Genomic DNA, 17,514 nt, shown 5'->3' on the forward strand with positions numbered 1-17,514 from the left:
ATTTGGAAAAATGGTTCATTCATGTTGTTGCAAATGACAGAATTTCCTTCGTTTTTTAAAGGCTGAATAATACTCCACTGGAGATATGTACCATATTTCCTTTATCCATTCATCTGTCAATAGACATTTAAGTTGCTTTCATATCCTGGCTATTGTGAATGCTGCTGCACTGAACGTGGGAGTGCAGATATTTCTTCAACATACTGATTTCAGTTCCTTTGGATATATACCCAGAAGTGGGATTGCTGGGTCATATGGTAGTTCTATTTTTAACTTTTTGAGAAACCTCCATACTGTTTTCCATAATGGCTGCACCAATTTACCTTTCCACCAAAAGTGTACAAGGGGATGAAAATGTGTAGAAAAAATGGTATGACTAGCACACCCAGTATCCAACCATTCACTAATCCACACACTCATGTGCAATATTTGAAAACAGAATTAAAAATCGATTCATGGCTGTAACATTTATTCCTACTATTATATCTCAGGCAGATAGTTAAGAGAAATGTATATAATATTACGTAACATTGATATATGTGTTAAAGACCAAGCAAATTCGATACCTTCAGAAAGCTTAAAAGATAAGGCACTCATGTCTCTTTTATTGTAGTTTCAAAGAACATAACACTTTTTTCTTTATTGCAAGCTGGTTTTGTATTTCATCCTTTCTGAACTTTTTGAAGTTTATATTTCAATACTTCCTTCCCTCCACATTTTCTAGTTTGTGTTTTTCCAGGTTCTGGTTATGCTTTCGTTATTTATTTTCCTATCTTGGCAACACTTCTTTATGTGAATTTGACCTTTACATTTACCTTTATACCATCTTTGATTTGAGTAGTCTCTATTGTGTTGATTCTTTTTTTCCAGCTTTACTAAAGTATAATTAATAAAAATTTATATATTTAAAGTATATACAACATAATGTTTTGATATACATATTGTTTTAATATACATATTGATCCATATCAATATGTTTTTAACCTATGTCTTTGGGGATGTGTTGGTTGTGATGTCAAATCTCATTCTATTTTTTTCTGTCAGAGGCCTCAAATAAGGAAGAATCACTATTTTGGTACGTGGTGATCACAGAGGGAATGGAATAATAAATGGACATTATATATTGCAATCTAGGCAATATATAATGAATTCAAATAACAGTCAGGAGAATTTTTTTTTTTTACGTGTACAAGAGTTCTCTTTCCTCCACATCCTTGCCTACACGTATCTTTTTTCTTTTTGGTGAAAGCCATCCTAACAGGTGTGAGGTAATTATCTCATTGTGATCTTAATTTGCATTTCCCTGGTGATCTTGAGCATTTTTCATACATAGCAGTTCCCTCTTATTTGAAGGGGATACATTCCAAGACCCCCTCAGTGGGTGACTGAAACTGTGGATAGTACCAAACCCTATATACACTATGGTTTTTGCAATACATACATACCTATGAAAAAATTTTAATTTATAAATTAGGCACAGTAAGAGATTAGCAATAACAGCTAATAATGAAATAGAACAATTGTAACAATATGACACTCTTGTGCTTTGGGGCTATTATGTAAAATAAAGATTACCTGAACACAAGCACTGTGATATCACAACAGTCCACCGGATAACAGATATGGCCACTAAGTGACTAATGGGTGGGTAGTAGATACCATGTGGATCCACTGGACAAAGCAATGATCCATGTCCCGGGCAGGATGGGCCAGGACGGCTCAAGGTTTCATCATGCTACTCAGAATGGGGTACAATTTAAAACTCTGAATTATTTCTAGAATCTTCCATTTAATATTTGTGGACCACCACTGACTGTGGTAACTGATATCAGAAAGTGAAACTGAGGATAAAGTGGGGCTACTGTACTATTACCCAACTGTATATCTGCAAGGCTACTTTAATAGCCCATCTAGCCACACTGACAGAAAATGACCACCATGTGTGGTATTATCTCTAGGAAGGGCTCCAACATTTTTACAGGAAACTCTCTTGGCAAATAATGAACATAGTATTGGAAGTTCTGGCCAGGGCAATCAGGCAAGAGAAAGAAATAAAGGGTATTAAAATAGGAAGTCAAATTATCTGTTTGCAGATGACATGATTGTATATTTCGAAAACGCCACCTTCTCAGCCCAAAAACTCCTTAAGCTGATAAGACACTTTAGCAAAGTCTCAGGATACAAAATCAATGTGCAAAAATCACAAGCATTCCTATATACCAATAATAGACAAGCAGGGAGCCAAATCGTGAGTGAACTCCCATTCATAACTGCTACAAAGAAAATAAAATACCTAGGAATACAACTTACAAGGGATGTGATGGACCTCTTCAAGGGTAACTACAAACCACTGCTCAAGGAAATAAGAGAGGACACAAACAAATGGAAAAACATTCCATGCTCATGGATAGGAAGACTCAATATCATGAAAATGGCCATACTGCCCAAAGTAATTTATAGATTCAATGCTATTCCCATCAAGCTACCATTGACTTTCCTCACAGAAATAGAAAAGACTACTGTAAATTTCATATGGAACCAAAAAAGAGCCCATATAGCCAAGACAATCCTAAGCAAAAAGAACAAAGCTGGAGGCATCACGATACCTGACTTCAAACTCTACTACAAGGATATAGTAACTAAAACAGCATGGTACTGGTACCAAAACAGATACATAGACCAATGGAACAAAACAGAGGCCTCAGAAATAACACCATACATCTACAACCATCTGATCTTTGACAAATCTGACAAAAACAAGCAATGGGGAAAGGATTCCCTATTTAGTAAATGGTGATGTGAAAACTGGCTAGCCATATGCAGAAAACTGAAACTGGACCCCTTCCTTACACCTTATACAAAAATTAACTCAAGATGTATTAAAGATTTAAACATAAGACCTAAAACTATAAAAACCCTAGAAGAAAACCTAGGCAATACCATTCAGGACACAGGCATGGGCAAAGGCTTCATGACCTAAACACCAAAAGCAATGGCAACAAAAGCCAAAATTGACAAATGGGATCTAATTAAACTAAAGAGTTTCTGCACACCAAAAGAAACTATCATTGGAGTGAACAGGCAACCTACAGAAAGGGAGAAAAATTTTGCAATCTAACCATCAAAGGGCTAATATCCAGAATCTACGAGGAACTTAAACCATTTTTTTTTTTTTTTTAGACGGAGTCATGCTGTGTCACCCAGGCTGGAGTGCAGTGGCGCAATCTCGACTTGCTGCAATCTCCACCTCCCAGGTTCAAGCAATTCTCCTGCCTCAGCCTCCTGAGTAGCTGGGACTACAGGCGTGTGCCACCACACCCAGCTAGTTTTTTTTTAATTTTTATTAGAGGCGGGGTTTCCAGGATGGTCTCAATCTCTTGACCTGATGATCTGCCCGCCCCGGCCTCCTAAAGTGTCAGGATTACAGGCGTGAGCTACCAAGCCCGGCAGGAACTTAAACAAATTTATAAGAAAAAAACACCGGGTATATACCCAAAGGATTATAAATCATGCTGCTATAAAGACACATGCACACGTGTGTTTATAGTGGCACTATTCACAATAGCAAAGACTTGGAACCAACCCAAATGTATATCAATGATAGACTGGATTAAGAAAATGTGGCACATATACACCATGGAATACTATGCAGCCATAAAAAAGGATGAGTTCATGTCCTTTGTGGGAACACGGATGAAGCTGGAAACCATCATTCTCAGCAAACTATCACAAAGACAAAAAACCAAACACCGCATGTTCTCACTCATAGGTAAAAATTGAACAATGAGAATACTTGGACACAGGAAGGGGAACATCACACACCAGGGCCTATCGTAGGGTTGGGGGAGCGGGGAGGGATAGCATTAGGAGATATATCTAATGTAAATGATGAGTTAATGGGTGCAGCACACCAACATGGCACATGTATACATATGTAACAAACCTGCACATTGTGCACATGTACCCTAGAACTTAAAGTATAATAATAAAAATAAAATTAAATTAAAAATAAATAAATAAATAAAATAAAATTGTATATGGTTAAAAAAAAACAAGAAAAACAAACAAACAAACAACCCCATCTGAAAGTAGGTGAAGGTTATGAACAGATACTTCTCAAAAGAAGACATTTATGTGGCCAACAAACATATGAAAAAAAGCTCATCATCACTGGTCATTAGAGAAATGCAAATCAAAACCACAATGAGATACCACCTCACACCAGTTAGAATCATTAAAAAGTCAGGAAACAATAGGCCAGGCATGGTGGTTCACACCTGTAATCCCAGCACTTTGGGAGGCCCAGGCGGGAGGATCATGAGATCAGGAGATTGAGACCATCCTGGCTAACACGGTGAAACCCCATCTCTACTAAAAACGTAAAAAATTAGCTAGGCGTGGTGGCGGGTGCCTATAGTCCCAGCTACTGGGTGACAGAGCAAGACTCTGTCTCAAAAAAAAAAAAAAAAAAAAAAAAGTCAGGAAACAATAGATGCTGGAGAGGATGTGGAGAAATAGGAATGCTTTTACACTGTTGGTGGGAGTGTAAATTAGTTCAACCATTGTGGAAGACAGTGTGGCGATTCCTTAAGGATCTAGAACTAGAAATACCATTTGACCCAGCAATCCCATTCATTACTGCGTATATACCCAAAGGATTATAAATCATTCCACTATAAAGACACACGCACGTATGTTTATTGCAGCACTATTCACAATAGCAAAGACTTGGAACCAACCCAAATGCCCATCAATAACAGACTGGATAAAGAAAATGTGGCATATATACACCATGGAATACTATGCAGCCACAAAAAAGAGTAAGTTCACATCCTTTGCAGGGATATGGATGAAGCTGGAAACCATCATTCTCAGCAGAGTAACACAGGAACAGAAAACCAAACACTGCATGTTCTCACTCATAAGTGGGAGCTGAACAATGAGAACATATGGGCACAGGGAGGGGAATATCACATACTGGGGCCTGTCGAGGGGTAGGGGGCAAGGGGAGGGATAGCATTAGGAGAAATACCTAATGTAGGTGACGGGTTGATGGGTGCAGCAAACCACCATGGCACACGTATACCTATGTAACAAACTTGCACATTCTATACATGTATCCCAGAACTTAAGTATAATAAAAAAAATTAGTATTTCAATAAAGAAGTATGATTTCCCTTCTTGTATCTTGTAATTTTTTTCAAAGTTGATGTGAATGGTTAAAATACATTTGAAAATTCTTTGAGATTATCCTAAAATTTTTCAGAAATAATGAAGTATGAAAAGTTGTCATAATTCTTTACGATAAAGCCACAGTTGAACAAATTCAACATTTTTCTTCTTCTACTTTTTTTTTTCTTTTTAAGAGATGGGGTCTTGTTACGCTGCCAGGCTGAACTCAAACTCCTGATCTCAAGTGATTCTCCCACCTTGGCTTCCTGAGTCTCCTATAGCTGTGACTATACATACGCCACCATGCCTGGCCTCTTCTTCTCTTTTAACTTTCTTCCCTTTTGCTCCTGTCTCTTTTCACTTCTCTTTTTTTTTCTAATTTATCTTTATAAGAAAAAGTTAGTGTGTGAAAGCACCAACATGAAATACCAGCTACAGGAAGTATTTTTAAACAATTTAATTTAAAACCAAGGGCTTGAAGTTTGAATTTACCCTGCAAAGAAGAAATAAGTGAAAAAGTAATCTTATATCAAACAAGATTTAGGTTGTTGGATGGCAACACTGATTTCGACACCAATGCTTAGCAAATAGTAAAGCTAATTTTATTTATACCATTTGAAGGGGCAAAAATAACTCTGAATATATAACAGCTTATAGAGCACAAATGGAAAAGGCCCTTTAACTTTAAATGTATAACAGTATTCTCTCAAAAAGGCATTAAGGTATCGCTTTGGCCATGTACAGTGGCTCACACCTATAATCCTAACATTTTGGAGGCTGAGGCAGGAGGATCATTTAAGGCTAGGAGTTTGAGACCAATCTGGGCAACATGGAGGGACTCCAATCTCTACAAAAAATTAAAAAATCAGCCAGGCATAATGGCGTGTACCTGCAGTCCTAACTACTCAGGAGGCTGAGGTGAGAGGATCACTTGAGCTCAGGAGTTTGAGGTTACAGTGAGCTAGGCACGACAGCACCACGGCGCTTCAGCCCGGGAAGAGAATGAATGGGACCCTATCTCTTGAAAAACAACAACAAAAAAAGAAAAGAAAAGATACTGCCTTAGTAGTAGAGGTAAATGTAGAGAGTAAAAATAATTTTTTTTGTAGCCCTTACTGATCATTTAGTCCACTTCTAATTTTTTATTACAAAAATTCTGCCAAAGTATTCTGGCATGTTATTAAGAGAATACACATTCACTTCTAGTTAAGATTTTAGTGTTCTAACATTTTAAGAAAATATTTTCTATGAGACTTATAATAACCAAGACTTAACTTAAAAACAAAAAAAATCTTACTGCTAATGTACATTTTAAAACTCTCTATTTTAGACATTTATGTCTGTGTTACCATTTACTGGAAAATGCTAATAATATTCTAAGAGACAAGTCCTGCTTCTGACTGTGTAAATGTGCTGAAATATTAGTGAGGATATGATTTCTCACACTTTGGCCTTTTGATGAAACGCCTTTCCAAAACCAGTGTGTCATCTTATCCTACAATTTCACACATCAGCTGCCAGGGTATCTACCCTGAGAGCCCAGTTTCATATTGCACTAATGAGTCAACACCTGTTAAGAGTGGAGAAATCTGAACCTTGTTAGCGATTGTGAAGCCTCTTGGGAGCTGGGATGCTGAGCATTGTCATACTCACCGTCAACATGTCTGTGCTAAGGACCCTGGCAGCGGCCGTGATGAAGTCCCCCACCAGCATTGAGAAGCCAGGAAAACCCAGGGAGAAAAAGCGGGGTGGACAGTGCCTTATGATGGTATTTAAGATATCCTAAAAGGGAAGATAAGAAAACACAATTGTAATGTTCAAACACAAAATTCCAAAGTAGTGTTTGCAGTGGTACATATGACCACTGTATAATAATCCAGGAGAGCACAGATTACAGAAAATTTTCAGTGAAAGAGATATTGGAAACGGAGTTACTCCAAGGATTATTGTACTCATTTTAAAGGTGAGATTGGAGACCCCAAGCTGTAAGATGAATTATCCAAAATCTAAATCATGGCTCTGAGACAAGACATTTCCTCTGTCTTCCATGTAAAGGTAGGCTCCTTGGACAAGCTACAGGAGTAATGAGGTAAATATGTAATTAAAACCTTCAAGTATCTATCACTAAAACAAAACATATGTCCTGTCTTTAGCTTTCAAACTGGCCACAGTTAAAGCACAGTTACATTAAAATATCTTAAAGTAGGCAAAGAGATGGAAAATTTCACTCTTCAGATAGTTTTATGTGTTAAGAAATGGGAATATGCACAGTGCTAAGGTGATGTAATCAGTGAAATGCTAAGATCAGGGAAACAGCATGGCTCTGAGTATATGTGTCATCTCGGTGCAAGTACAAAGTGCAACAGTAGCCTTTTGCACAGAGTGCAGTGTGAAGAACATCATCTGCCCCAGACACCTTGTGTTCCTGTGTCTGTAATAGCCTCTCATTGATCGCTGGATGGCCCTCACCCCCCAGCACTGGTCTGAAGCAGATATCTAATTCTTGCCTGTGGCAGATGAGGGGTCCACCACTGGACAGCATTCATGCCATCCATGGCCAGGCCACATCTCTGAAGCCATCTGCGCAAGTGTGTTTGTGTGTGTGTGTGTGTAACAGGAGTCAGTAAGAAAATTACAAACCACAAACTTATGCAGCTGTTGGCCATGTACATTAATCAAAACACACACTGAAGTACAGTCGTGTCGCTTTATCATGAGGATACATTCTAAGAAATGTGTTGTTAGGCAATCTATGACCATCTTGTGAACATCACAGGGTGACTTACACAAACCTAGATGGTAGATGCCTACTACACATCCAGGCTACAAATGTGCACAACATGTTACTATACCGAATAGTGTAGGCAATTGTAACACAATGGAAATTATCTGCATATCAAGCCACATCTAGACACAGAAAAGGTTCAGTAAAAATACAGCACTATAATCTTATAGGACCACCATCATATATGTGGTCTGCCACTGACTGAAATGTTACATGACTATACTATAGTTATGTGATTTATAGTTATACAACCTATTATAGTCTCAATGTAAGAGTAAGAAGCAAAACACACACACACACACACACACACACACACACACACAAAATCCTAGTTTCTTTCCTTAGATTTCAGTGTGGTTATCTAAAAAATCCTTAAAAATAATCCTGACTTAATTCTATCAGTATCATATTAGACCAAAACAGTAGTAACATGCTAAATTCTAACATGTTAAGTCTGTCATAATAAAAATTACTTCATTTAACAACTTATCTTCCTAAAAAAATTTGTATGTGTTCACAAACCATTTTTCCTAAGACTTTTTTTTCCTTACGTGGGTCTTAGTTTCCACAAATCTTGATATTTACATTCTTAAAATTACTGTATAATGCTTAATTCAGTAGAATTCACATATGGTAAATAGTTTAGCAAGTACTAATTTAAAGTTTTAGCATTTCAGCAGACTTTTTTCCTACATCAGAAATAAACAGATAAATAGATAGATAAGTGAAAAAGGAAGGAAGGAAGGGAAAAAAAACATGAACCATGCTTCTTCCAGGTTAATGTTTAAGCCTGCTTTAATCACGTCCTTTGATACACTTTAAGGTCCATATCAGTCAAGGCAAACATTCTAAGGGACCGAGCAGATGGATGCTGCAGTTTAGAAAGTGTGTGGTAAACTCAGGATCCAAGAGTGGAACAAAAGATCCACCTTTTTCATAATTAAGCCTCTGATTAATGCCCTAGGCTCCTCAGCACACACCTGTAATTACTCACAGAGGTACTCATTGTGCCGGGCCTTGTCTCGGAATATCAGGCAACAAGCTATCCAGCAGCAGATGGAAGCACATTTCTGTTGACATATGTTGCAATGAAAGGATTCGTGCAAACCTGGCTAGCAAGGTAGCAGAATGCCATGCATTTGAAGATTAATAATGCAAACAACCATGATGTTAACTTTGTTATGTTTGTGTTAATTCCATCTGTTGAGATGTGGAACTAAACCTTGAAGCTTGTGGGCTTTAAAAATCTTTAGCACATACTTGAATCAAATAAGCCCCTTTTCACCACTGGAATTTAGAGTTTTAATTAAAAAATGCTTTTCTAGGCTAAATTTATGTGAATTATGAACTAAATCCTTTAACAAGCTAACGTCACAATTTGTAAATGAATCCATTTTGCGTCGTAAGATTTGTATGTGTAAAGGCAATAATCTGTAAAATGGGGCATTCAAAAAATATTACTAAGTTGCTATATTGATGCTAAAGACAGCAGATAGGCATGTAGCTGAGATAAAGTCACATGGCTCCCTCACCCCCTGGACCTCAGCCAATCACTTCAACGGAACCTGCTACTATGAGCAAGAAGGTTGGAAAGAGAGGGCAAAATAACAGATGGCTAGCCTACCCTACCCTGCCACCCACGTAAGACATCGCCCCGAGGAGACACAGCGCCTGTGTGAAGTCACCAAAGACAGCACTGGGGGAGGGTAAATGTGGGGGTTAAAGAGGGAACTATATGACCAGTCAGCCAAATTATGGCCATATGCCTGCTTATGTTGCTTCTCCACACTGAAGTGGAACAACTCAAAGATTGTATCTTTGTGATAACATTTTAAAATTAGGAATAACCCTGTGGTACTCAAAGAAGAACCGCTGCATATTCCCAATAGCAGGACATCCACAAAATGCCCCACTCATTTCTAACTCAGTAGAATCCTTCTTTCACCATTCCCACCATACATTAAGACACAGCTATAACAAGAGTCTTTGAAAAATATAATAAAAATCTGAAACCTTCCTCACAGCCTCCAGGGCTTTATATATACATGGGACAGAATGATGCTCTCAGACATGAGTCATTCATGTGCAACCCTCATGCCTTTTGCCATCTCCCTGTCCAAAGTGAACATTACTTGCCTAACAGGTTTTTCAAAGTGACTCATGTTTTAATTTTTTTATTTCCATAGGTTTTTGGGGAACAGGTGCTATTTGGTCAGATAAGTAAGTTCTTTAGTGGTGATCTGTGAGATTTTGATGCACCCATCACCCGAGCAGTAAACACTGTACCCAATTTGTAGTCTTTTATCCCTCACCCCCTTCCATCCTTTCCCCCAAGTCCCCAAAGTCCACTGTATTATTCTTATGCCTCTGGGTACTCAGAGCTTAGCTCCCACTTATGAGTGAGAACATACAATGTTTGGTTTTCCATTCCCGAGTTACTTTGCTTAGAATAATGGCCCAATTATTCTGAAAAACTAATGTGTATCCTTTCTCATAAGTAAAAAGTAACTCAAGTAATACAATGACAGTAATCAATGCTGCTAAATTTTTGCTAAAAATACCATCCTTTGATGAAGACTCTGGGTTTGAGACCAGCTCTCCTTGTTAAATATAAGCACAGAATGCAATGTCAGGGTGGTGTGAAAGAACAACTTCTCTCAACTCCAGCTGGCCTACCTAACAGTATCACAAGGACCTGCAGAGAGGAGGAAAGGGGCCATCCTTTCTATTGTGTGATTCAATGCTATTCCGTGCTGCCTCCACTGAGATGGCTAGTGAGAAACGGCCCTGCACTCTGGCGTGGTGAAAAGAACTGTAGAACTTGAGCCATGAGGCCTAGGTTCAAAGCCTTGTGTGACTGTGGGCAGATCATGTCATACCCAGAGCTTCATGCTTCTCTTCCATAAAATGGAATGATACTCCCTTACGGAGTTGTACGTAATGGGACAGGAGATAAGAACATGTGCCTTTGTAAAATGAAAAGAGCCATAAAGAAGTAAGTAGAATAGCAAGTAAATAATTATTTTTCAAAAAAAGAAGGACTCTGAAGAGTTTTACTTTGTAAAATTTACTTTACAGACGTAGTTTGTATAATTCAGTGAACTATTATTTTGCTGGTCTACAGAAAGAATAGTTAAGACAGTTCAAAGGTGGCACACAAACAAGCCTCTTAGATTGCACATTATCCCAGAAATTCAAAAGCTCTAGAAATTAGTGCTTTCGAGCAACACCTTTAACAAAGCTTTACGGCAATTAGCCATAGTGTTTTACAAGGCAAATACTGAAAGAAAAACAGGAAAATTATCATTTTAGATTTTCTAGGATTCATTTTTCTAAGGAGTTCTATAACTTAATACAAAGAAGTTCAAGTTAGTTATATGGCAAGAATTAGTTTCTTTTTCACACGTTAAATAGACTAAACCACAAACTAAACAATAGGCTCAATGATATATGGAATCTAAAATAAAATGAGGTTTATTCTTGAGAGTTGAACATATGACACATAGACAAAGATCTTTCACATGCTTTTGTTCAAAGAAATTAAAATTCATCCTGCAAAATGTTGCAATATAGTGAACAGATCACCAAACTAGTATTTTTCTCTTGTTCTGGTTAAAAGTCCAAGTGAATACTATACATTGAGTGTGAAAAGATCACTAAGATGATAATTATGAATCTGTAGCTTATCAAAAGATTCTGGTTATGAGAAAGTAACTGGTGAGAACATCTGTCTCTTATCACTGATCTTGCAAAAAATCAGGTAATTCAAATAGAGGCGTGTTGTTTCCTCTCCTCCAAAGCACAGTTCTATAAACACAAACCATATTCAGCCTGGTAAATGAATCGCTTTAATTGAATGCTATGTACACAGTAACTGGAAAAACCATAAGTGATAAGAAAAACATATGGTGATGGCAACAGAAATTGGTTTATTCATTTTGCATAGTGTTGTTTCTTTAGTTCCCTTATAATTGACCTTTAGAGCGATAAATGTGTAAAATAATTTTGTTTATTATGGCTCCAAACCTTCCAACAATTACACAAAATGAAAATTTAAAAGGAAGGATTCGTTCTGGAAGCATTTCCATTGTTTACATAATTGCACAGCTATAATTTAGTGCTCATGTTGTTATGGAAAATAAAAAAGGGCGATTACAGGCCATTTCAATTCAAAATATTGCACAGTGGTGTCAAAATGGGGGAAAATGTTCACTTTAAAGCAGTTTAAAATGGATTAACCCTAAAAACAAAAACATTTCAACATAGCATTCTATAAAACACAAATGTTCAAGAAGTAGCCATCCTCCAAACCATATTAGAAATGTTGCAACTGTACTTTCGCACCAATTACATATATATTATTCACTTAATATTTGCTCAGGGCCCAGCAGATGATGGTTGTAACACAATAGCCAGCCATCTGTCTCCCTGCCTTTCCTTCGTGGACTCCCGCCTGCTTCTCAAGAGCAAACAGATCCGGTTATTCCACCTAAAGTCACTCCGTCCCTCCACGAGGCCAGACGCAATCATCAAGAAATAAAATCTGCATATGAAAAATCATTCAATTCCTCATTTAACTTTTTACTTAAAGAAAACTAAACACTACACAGTTAGATGAATTCATCACTGTTTTTTAGAGAAGATGTCTGTCTTTTACCTAGGAAATTCTATAGGAAGCTCTTTTATTTGGTAAAGAGGGGAAGGTTGGGATCTGTTTATCCCGGTAATCTGGCTAACAAAAAGATATGATTCATTCTATACTTGGATAATTAATTATAAAAAATGTGAATGCAGAGGAATACATTCATACTATACATGAATATAATTTAAACTTTAACAATGAAGAAGACAGCCACGATCCTATAGTACTTGTGGACATATTTTTAAGTATTAGTTATTGCCCGCCTGCTGAAGTTCAGAAATGCTGAGTGACGAGGAATTTTTAGTTATCAGAAGACCAGATTTGAAGAGACCTCAAAGCTCCAAGGCCTGATTCTCTCATTTCTGCTAGTGTGTCTCTGCTCCTTCAGCTTAGGGCACAAGGACATACTTTACATACTACAAGCTGCTACCTGGCTTCTGATGATTAAAAAATAAATCAAATCAACATGGCCCTTTAAAAAAACAAACAAACAAACAACAAAAAAAACACAGCAGAGCACGGCGCCAATACTTCATTTCCAGAAAAGTCACTGAGAATAAAAAGACGACAGGACAAAGCTGAAAATTACTTTCATGATTGGGGCCAAATATGTGGTATGTGCTTTATGTTATGTGTTAAAATGGCTAACTTGGTACATCTGTCTGGGAAAAAAGCAGAGATTTTAACAAGTGTTGTACACAATGTGACTTCTTAAGAGTACAACTATGTTACGAAAGCCAGGAGAAATATTACAGGACAGAGTAATTGCGTTCTGCACCTGGAGAATCAAAATTGCCTAGTGGCAGGGCATGGTGGCTCATACCTATAATTCTAGCATTTTAGGAAGCCAAGGCGGGAGGATCACTTGAGCCCAGAAGTTCAAAACCAACCTGGGCGACATATAAAGACCCTGCCTCTAGAAAAAAAAAAAAAAATTAGCCAGGTGCAGTGGTACACTCCTGTGGTCCTGGCTACTTGGGAAGATGAGATGGGAGGATCGCTTGAGCCTGGGACATCAAGGCTGCAATGAGCTGTAATTGTAAGACTGCATTCCAGCCCAGGCGACAGAGAGCGAACCTGTCTTTAAAAAAACAAAACCAAACAAAACACAATACCTAGAACTTCTCACCAGCAGAACTGCTATGAAGAAGATACTGAATTTCCTTGACAGCAGCATGCTTTAGGGAATGGGAAACATGCAACAAACTCCTGAGGCCACAGGAGCTGTTCTGAGCATTTGCACAGTATCAGGATTTCAGGAGTGACAGAACAAGTGGACAGATGGCAGAAAAAGGCACTGTGATGCTCAAGCCCAAAAGGAGAACCCTGAATATTTTTTATAACTGCTTATCTACAAAGAAATACTTGGCTGGCCTTTAAACAGATGAAGATGGACTGTTCTGCTTCAGAAAATGTGGTACATAGATTTACTTATTTAAGGAACACTGTGCATGAATTTTATTTTATAATGAAGTTGATAAGTCACTAATCTGTCTAAACTGCCTCTTTCTCTTGGTAACAGCTTCAAGATATATATTCATATATAATGAAATTCACCCTATAAAGTGTACAATTCAGTAGTTTTTAGTGTATTCACAGAATTGTGCAACCGTAGCCACTATCTAATTTGGGAGCATTTTCATTACAACAAAATGAAGCCTACACCAAAATTAAGCAGCTGTTTCCCATTTCTCATGTACCCAGTAACTGGCAACTACTAGTCTACTTTCTGTCTCCATGAATCTGCCTACCCTGGATATTTCAGAATATGGAATCTTACTATACATATGGCATTTTGTGTATGGTTTCTTTTACTTAACATGTTTTCAAGGTTCATCCATGTTGTGGCACATAATACTTTATTCCTTCTTAGTTAATAATACTTAATTCCTTCAAATTAATATTCCATTGTATTGATATACGACATTTTGTTCATCTTTTCATCAGTTGATGGACATTTAAGCTGTTTCTACCTTTTGGTGACTGGTTTTGATTTGAATTTCTCTGGTGAATAATGATGCTGAGTATCTTTTCATATTCTTCTTGGCCATTTTTATATCTTCTCTGGAGAAGTTTAAGTCTACGTCTTTCACTCATTTTTTATTTGGGCTGTCTTTTTGTTGCTGAGTTATAAGACTTCTTTAATTTTTTAAATTTTCCTTTATTTGTTTATTTTTGAGACTAGGTTATAAGGCTAATTTTTGTATTTTTGGTAGAGGTGGGGTTTCACCATGTTGTCCAGGCAGGTCTCAAATCCCTGGCCTCAAGCAATCCACCTGTATCAGCCTCCGAAAGTGTTGGGATAACAGGCATGAGCCACCGTGCCTGGCTGTGTAAGACTTCTTTATATATTCTGGATACTAGGCCCTAATCAGATATATAATTTCAAGTATTTTGTGGGTTGTATTTTCACTTGCTTGATAGCATCTTTCGAAGCACAAAAGATTTTAATTTTGATGAATGATAATTTATCCATTTTTCTTCTGTTGCTTGCATATTTGGTTTCATATCTAAAAGTCTATTGGCAAATCCAAGGTCATGGAGACTCAGTCCTTTCCTTTCTAATAGTTTTACCATTTTAGCTCTTATATTTAGGACATAGAACCATTTTGAGTTAATTTGTGTATATGGTGTGAGGTAGGGGTCTGACTTCATCCATTTGCATGAGAGTATCCAGTTGTCCCAGCATCACCTGTTGAATTGACTATTCTTTTCTGACTGAATTGTCTTTGCACCCTTGTCAAAAAATCAGCTGACTATGGGCTTACAAGTTTACTTCTAGACTCTCAATTCTATTCCATTGATCTATATGTTTAACATTTCACCAGGACCACATTGTTTGGATTACTCTAGCTTTTTAGGAACTTTTGAAATAGGAAACTAGTAATTCTCTAATTTTGTTCCTTTTCTAGATGGCTTTGGTTATTCAGGATTCCCTCCAATTCCATATGAAATTTAGGATCAGCTTTTCCACTTCTGCAAAAACCACCATTGAAATTTTGATAGGGATTGTATGGAATCTACATATCAGTTTGGGGAGTACTGTTATCTTAATAATATTAAGTCTTCTGATCCACGGATATTTTTCCATTTATTTAGGTAGTTTTAAACATCCTATAGCAAGGTTTGCAATTTTCAGTGTATACATCTTGCAAGTCCTGGGTTAAATTTATTCCTAAGTATTTTATTCTTTCTGGTGCTACTGTAAATAGAATTGCTTTCTTAATTTCATTTTAAATTGTCCATTTCTGTTGTATAAAAATACAGTTGATTTTTATATATTGATCTTGTATCCTGCAATCTTACATAATTTATTAGTTCTAGTAGGTTTCTTTTTTAAGTGTGTGTGTATTTCTTGAGGTTTTCCAAATACAAGATCATATACTCTGTCAATATACATATCTTTCATCTTTCTTTCCAGTCTGAATGGCTTTTATTTCATTTTCTTACCTAACTTCCCTATCTAGAATCTCTGGTACACTGTTGAAAAGTGGTGAGAAAAGACATCCTTGTCTTGTCCCTGATCTTAGGGAGAACATCAGAGTTTAAAATGGAAATGCCTGTTATTTCTTTGTTGAGAAGAAAGCCAGAGCCAGAGCTTGTTTGGTGGCAAACAAGCCCTGGGCAACCTTTTTGCAATATATTTTTGCAGCAACAAATGAGTGCTTTCTGCAAGGATGCTCAGGGTGCTGTGAGATCAGGGCCTCTAAGAAAGAAATGATTCTCCATCACATGAATCAGCTCGCTCCCTCAGCCCCAAGTCCTTTGCTATAGGAACAAAACATAAAGCCCCTTTTCTCTGACCAACACAACACCCTGCCTGAAGCCCACAGATCAAGAGGGGCTGCTGTCTTTCACGTGTGCTTCCTATAATGGGCACTTCACAGCTCACTGAGGAGACTGACAGGGAGATGGCAAACCTATTACGAAATTCTGGCACATTTATAATTCCATAAGATGAGGAAAACTGTTGTAGGCTCATGGAGAGAAGTGACTTACCAGCTGCACCAATAGTGCCTTGAAGATGCCATGGCCTGACTATGTAATGACTTAGTCATGACCCTGATAAGCTTCAAATCTACACCATTACAGTTTGTACAACAGGCTGGCTTAATGAGGTTGATGCAGATGCTCAAGAGCAGTTATTAAATCCTCACAGTGAGACTTTAGCAAATGAGGGCTTCAACAAGTTGTTGCCAGTAAGTGATAACAGTGGAAGTGACTCAGTTGCATCAGATACGTGTGTAAGGTGCTCTGAGTGCTAGACGCTGGTATAGCACTCCAAAAGAAGATCAGGCCTCATGGCCAAAGCTCAGGGATAAGTCTACACAGAAAGGCATTTATACAGCACCAAGAAAGTTACTGGGGGCTGGGGATAAGGGAGGGCTGGGGTAGGAGGATACTAAAATATTTTTCTGAGGTGCCCAGCTGCTTGTCTTAGAAGAGGCTAAACTGAGCCAAGTGTCTCTGTTTGTCTCCCCCACCCCCTTCTCTACAGCTTTACAATATTCTCTAGCAGAAGCAAAAACAGGGTCACTGCCATCACAGATAAAAGGATGGGTGGCCGAGCATGATGGCTCACACCTGTAATCCCAGCACTTTGGGAGGCCGAGGTGGGTGGATCACCTGAGGTCAGGAGTTCAAGACCAGCCTGGCCAAGATGGTGAAACCCCATCTCTACTAAAAATACAAAAATTAGCCAGGCGTGGTGGCGGGCACCTGTAATTCCAGCTACTCAGGAGGCTGAGGCAGGGAATTGCTTGAACCCAGGAGGCGGAGGTTGCAGTGAGCCAAGATCACGCCACTGCACTCCAGCCTGGGCGACAGAGTGAGACTCTGTCTTAAAAAAAAAAAAAGGGTAAGTAAAATGCAGGTACTGTGTGTAATCATGTAAGTAAATATTAAGGTAAGAATT

General features: G+C 37.9%; 1 protein-coding gene across 7 annotated transcripts in view; it reads right to left on the reverse strand.

The window, feature by feature from the left end:
* The window catches only part of RALGAPA2 (Ral GTPase activating protein catalytic subunit alpha 2), a 326,207-nt gene that overhangs the window by 152,101 nt on the left and 156,592 nt on the right, over positions 1-17,514 (reverse strand). For all 7 annotated transcript variants that reach the window (XR_010138774.1, XM_054541632.2, XM_054541631.2 and 4 more), the window contains one exon: positions 6,826-6,954. Coding sequence is in view for 6 of the 7 variants with exons in the window: in XM_054541632.2 (XP_054397607.2) it covers positions 6,826-6,954 (129 nt within the window). In the remaining variant the exon portion in view is untranslated. The remainder of the gene's footprint in view (positions 1-6,825; positions 6,955-17,514) is intronic.

This window comes from Pongo abelii, chromosome 21 (genome assembly GCF_028885655.2).
Source record: "Pongo abelii isolate AG06213 chromosome 21, NHGRI_mPonAbe1-v2.0_pri, whole genome shotgun sequence".
In the NCBI taxonomy this organism is placed as follows: Eukaryota; Metazoa; Chordata; class Mammalia; order Primates; family Hominidae; genus Pongo; species Pongo abelii.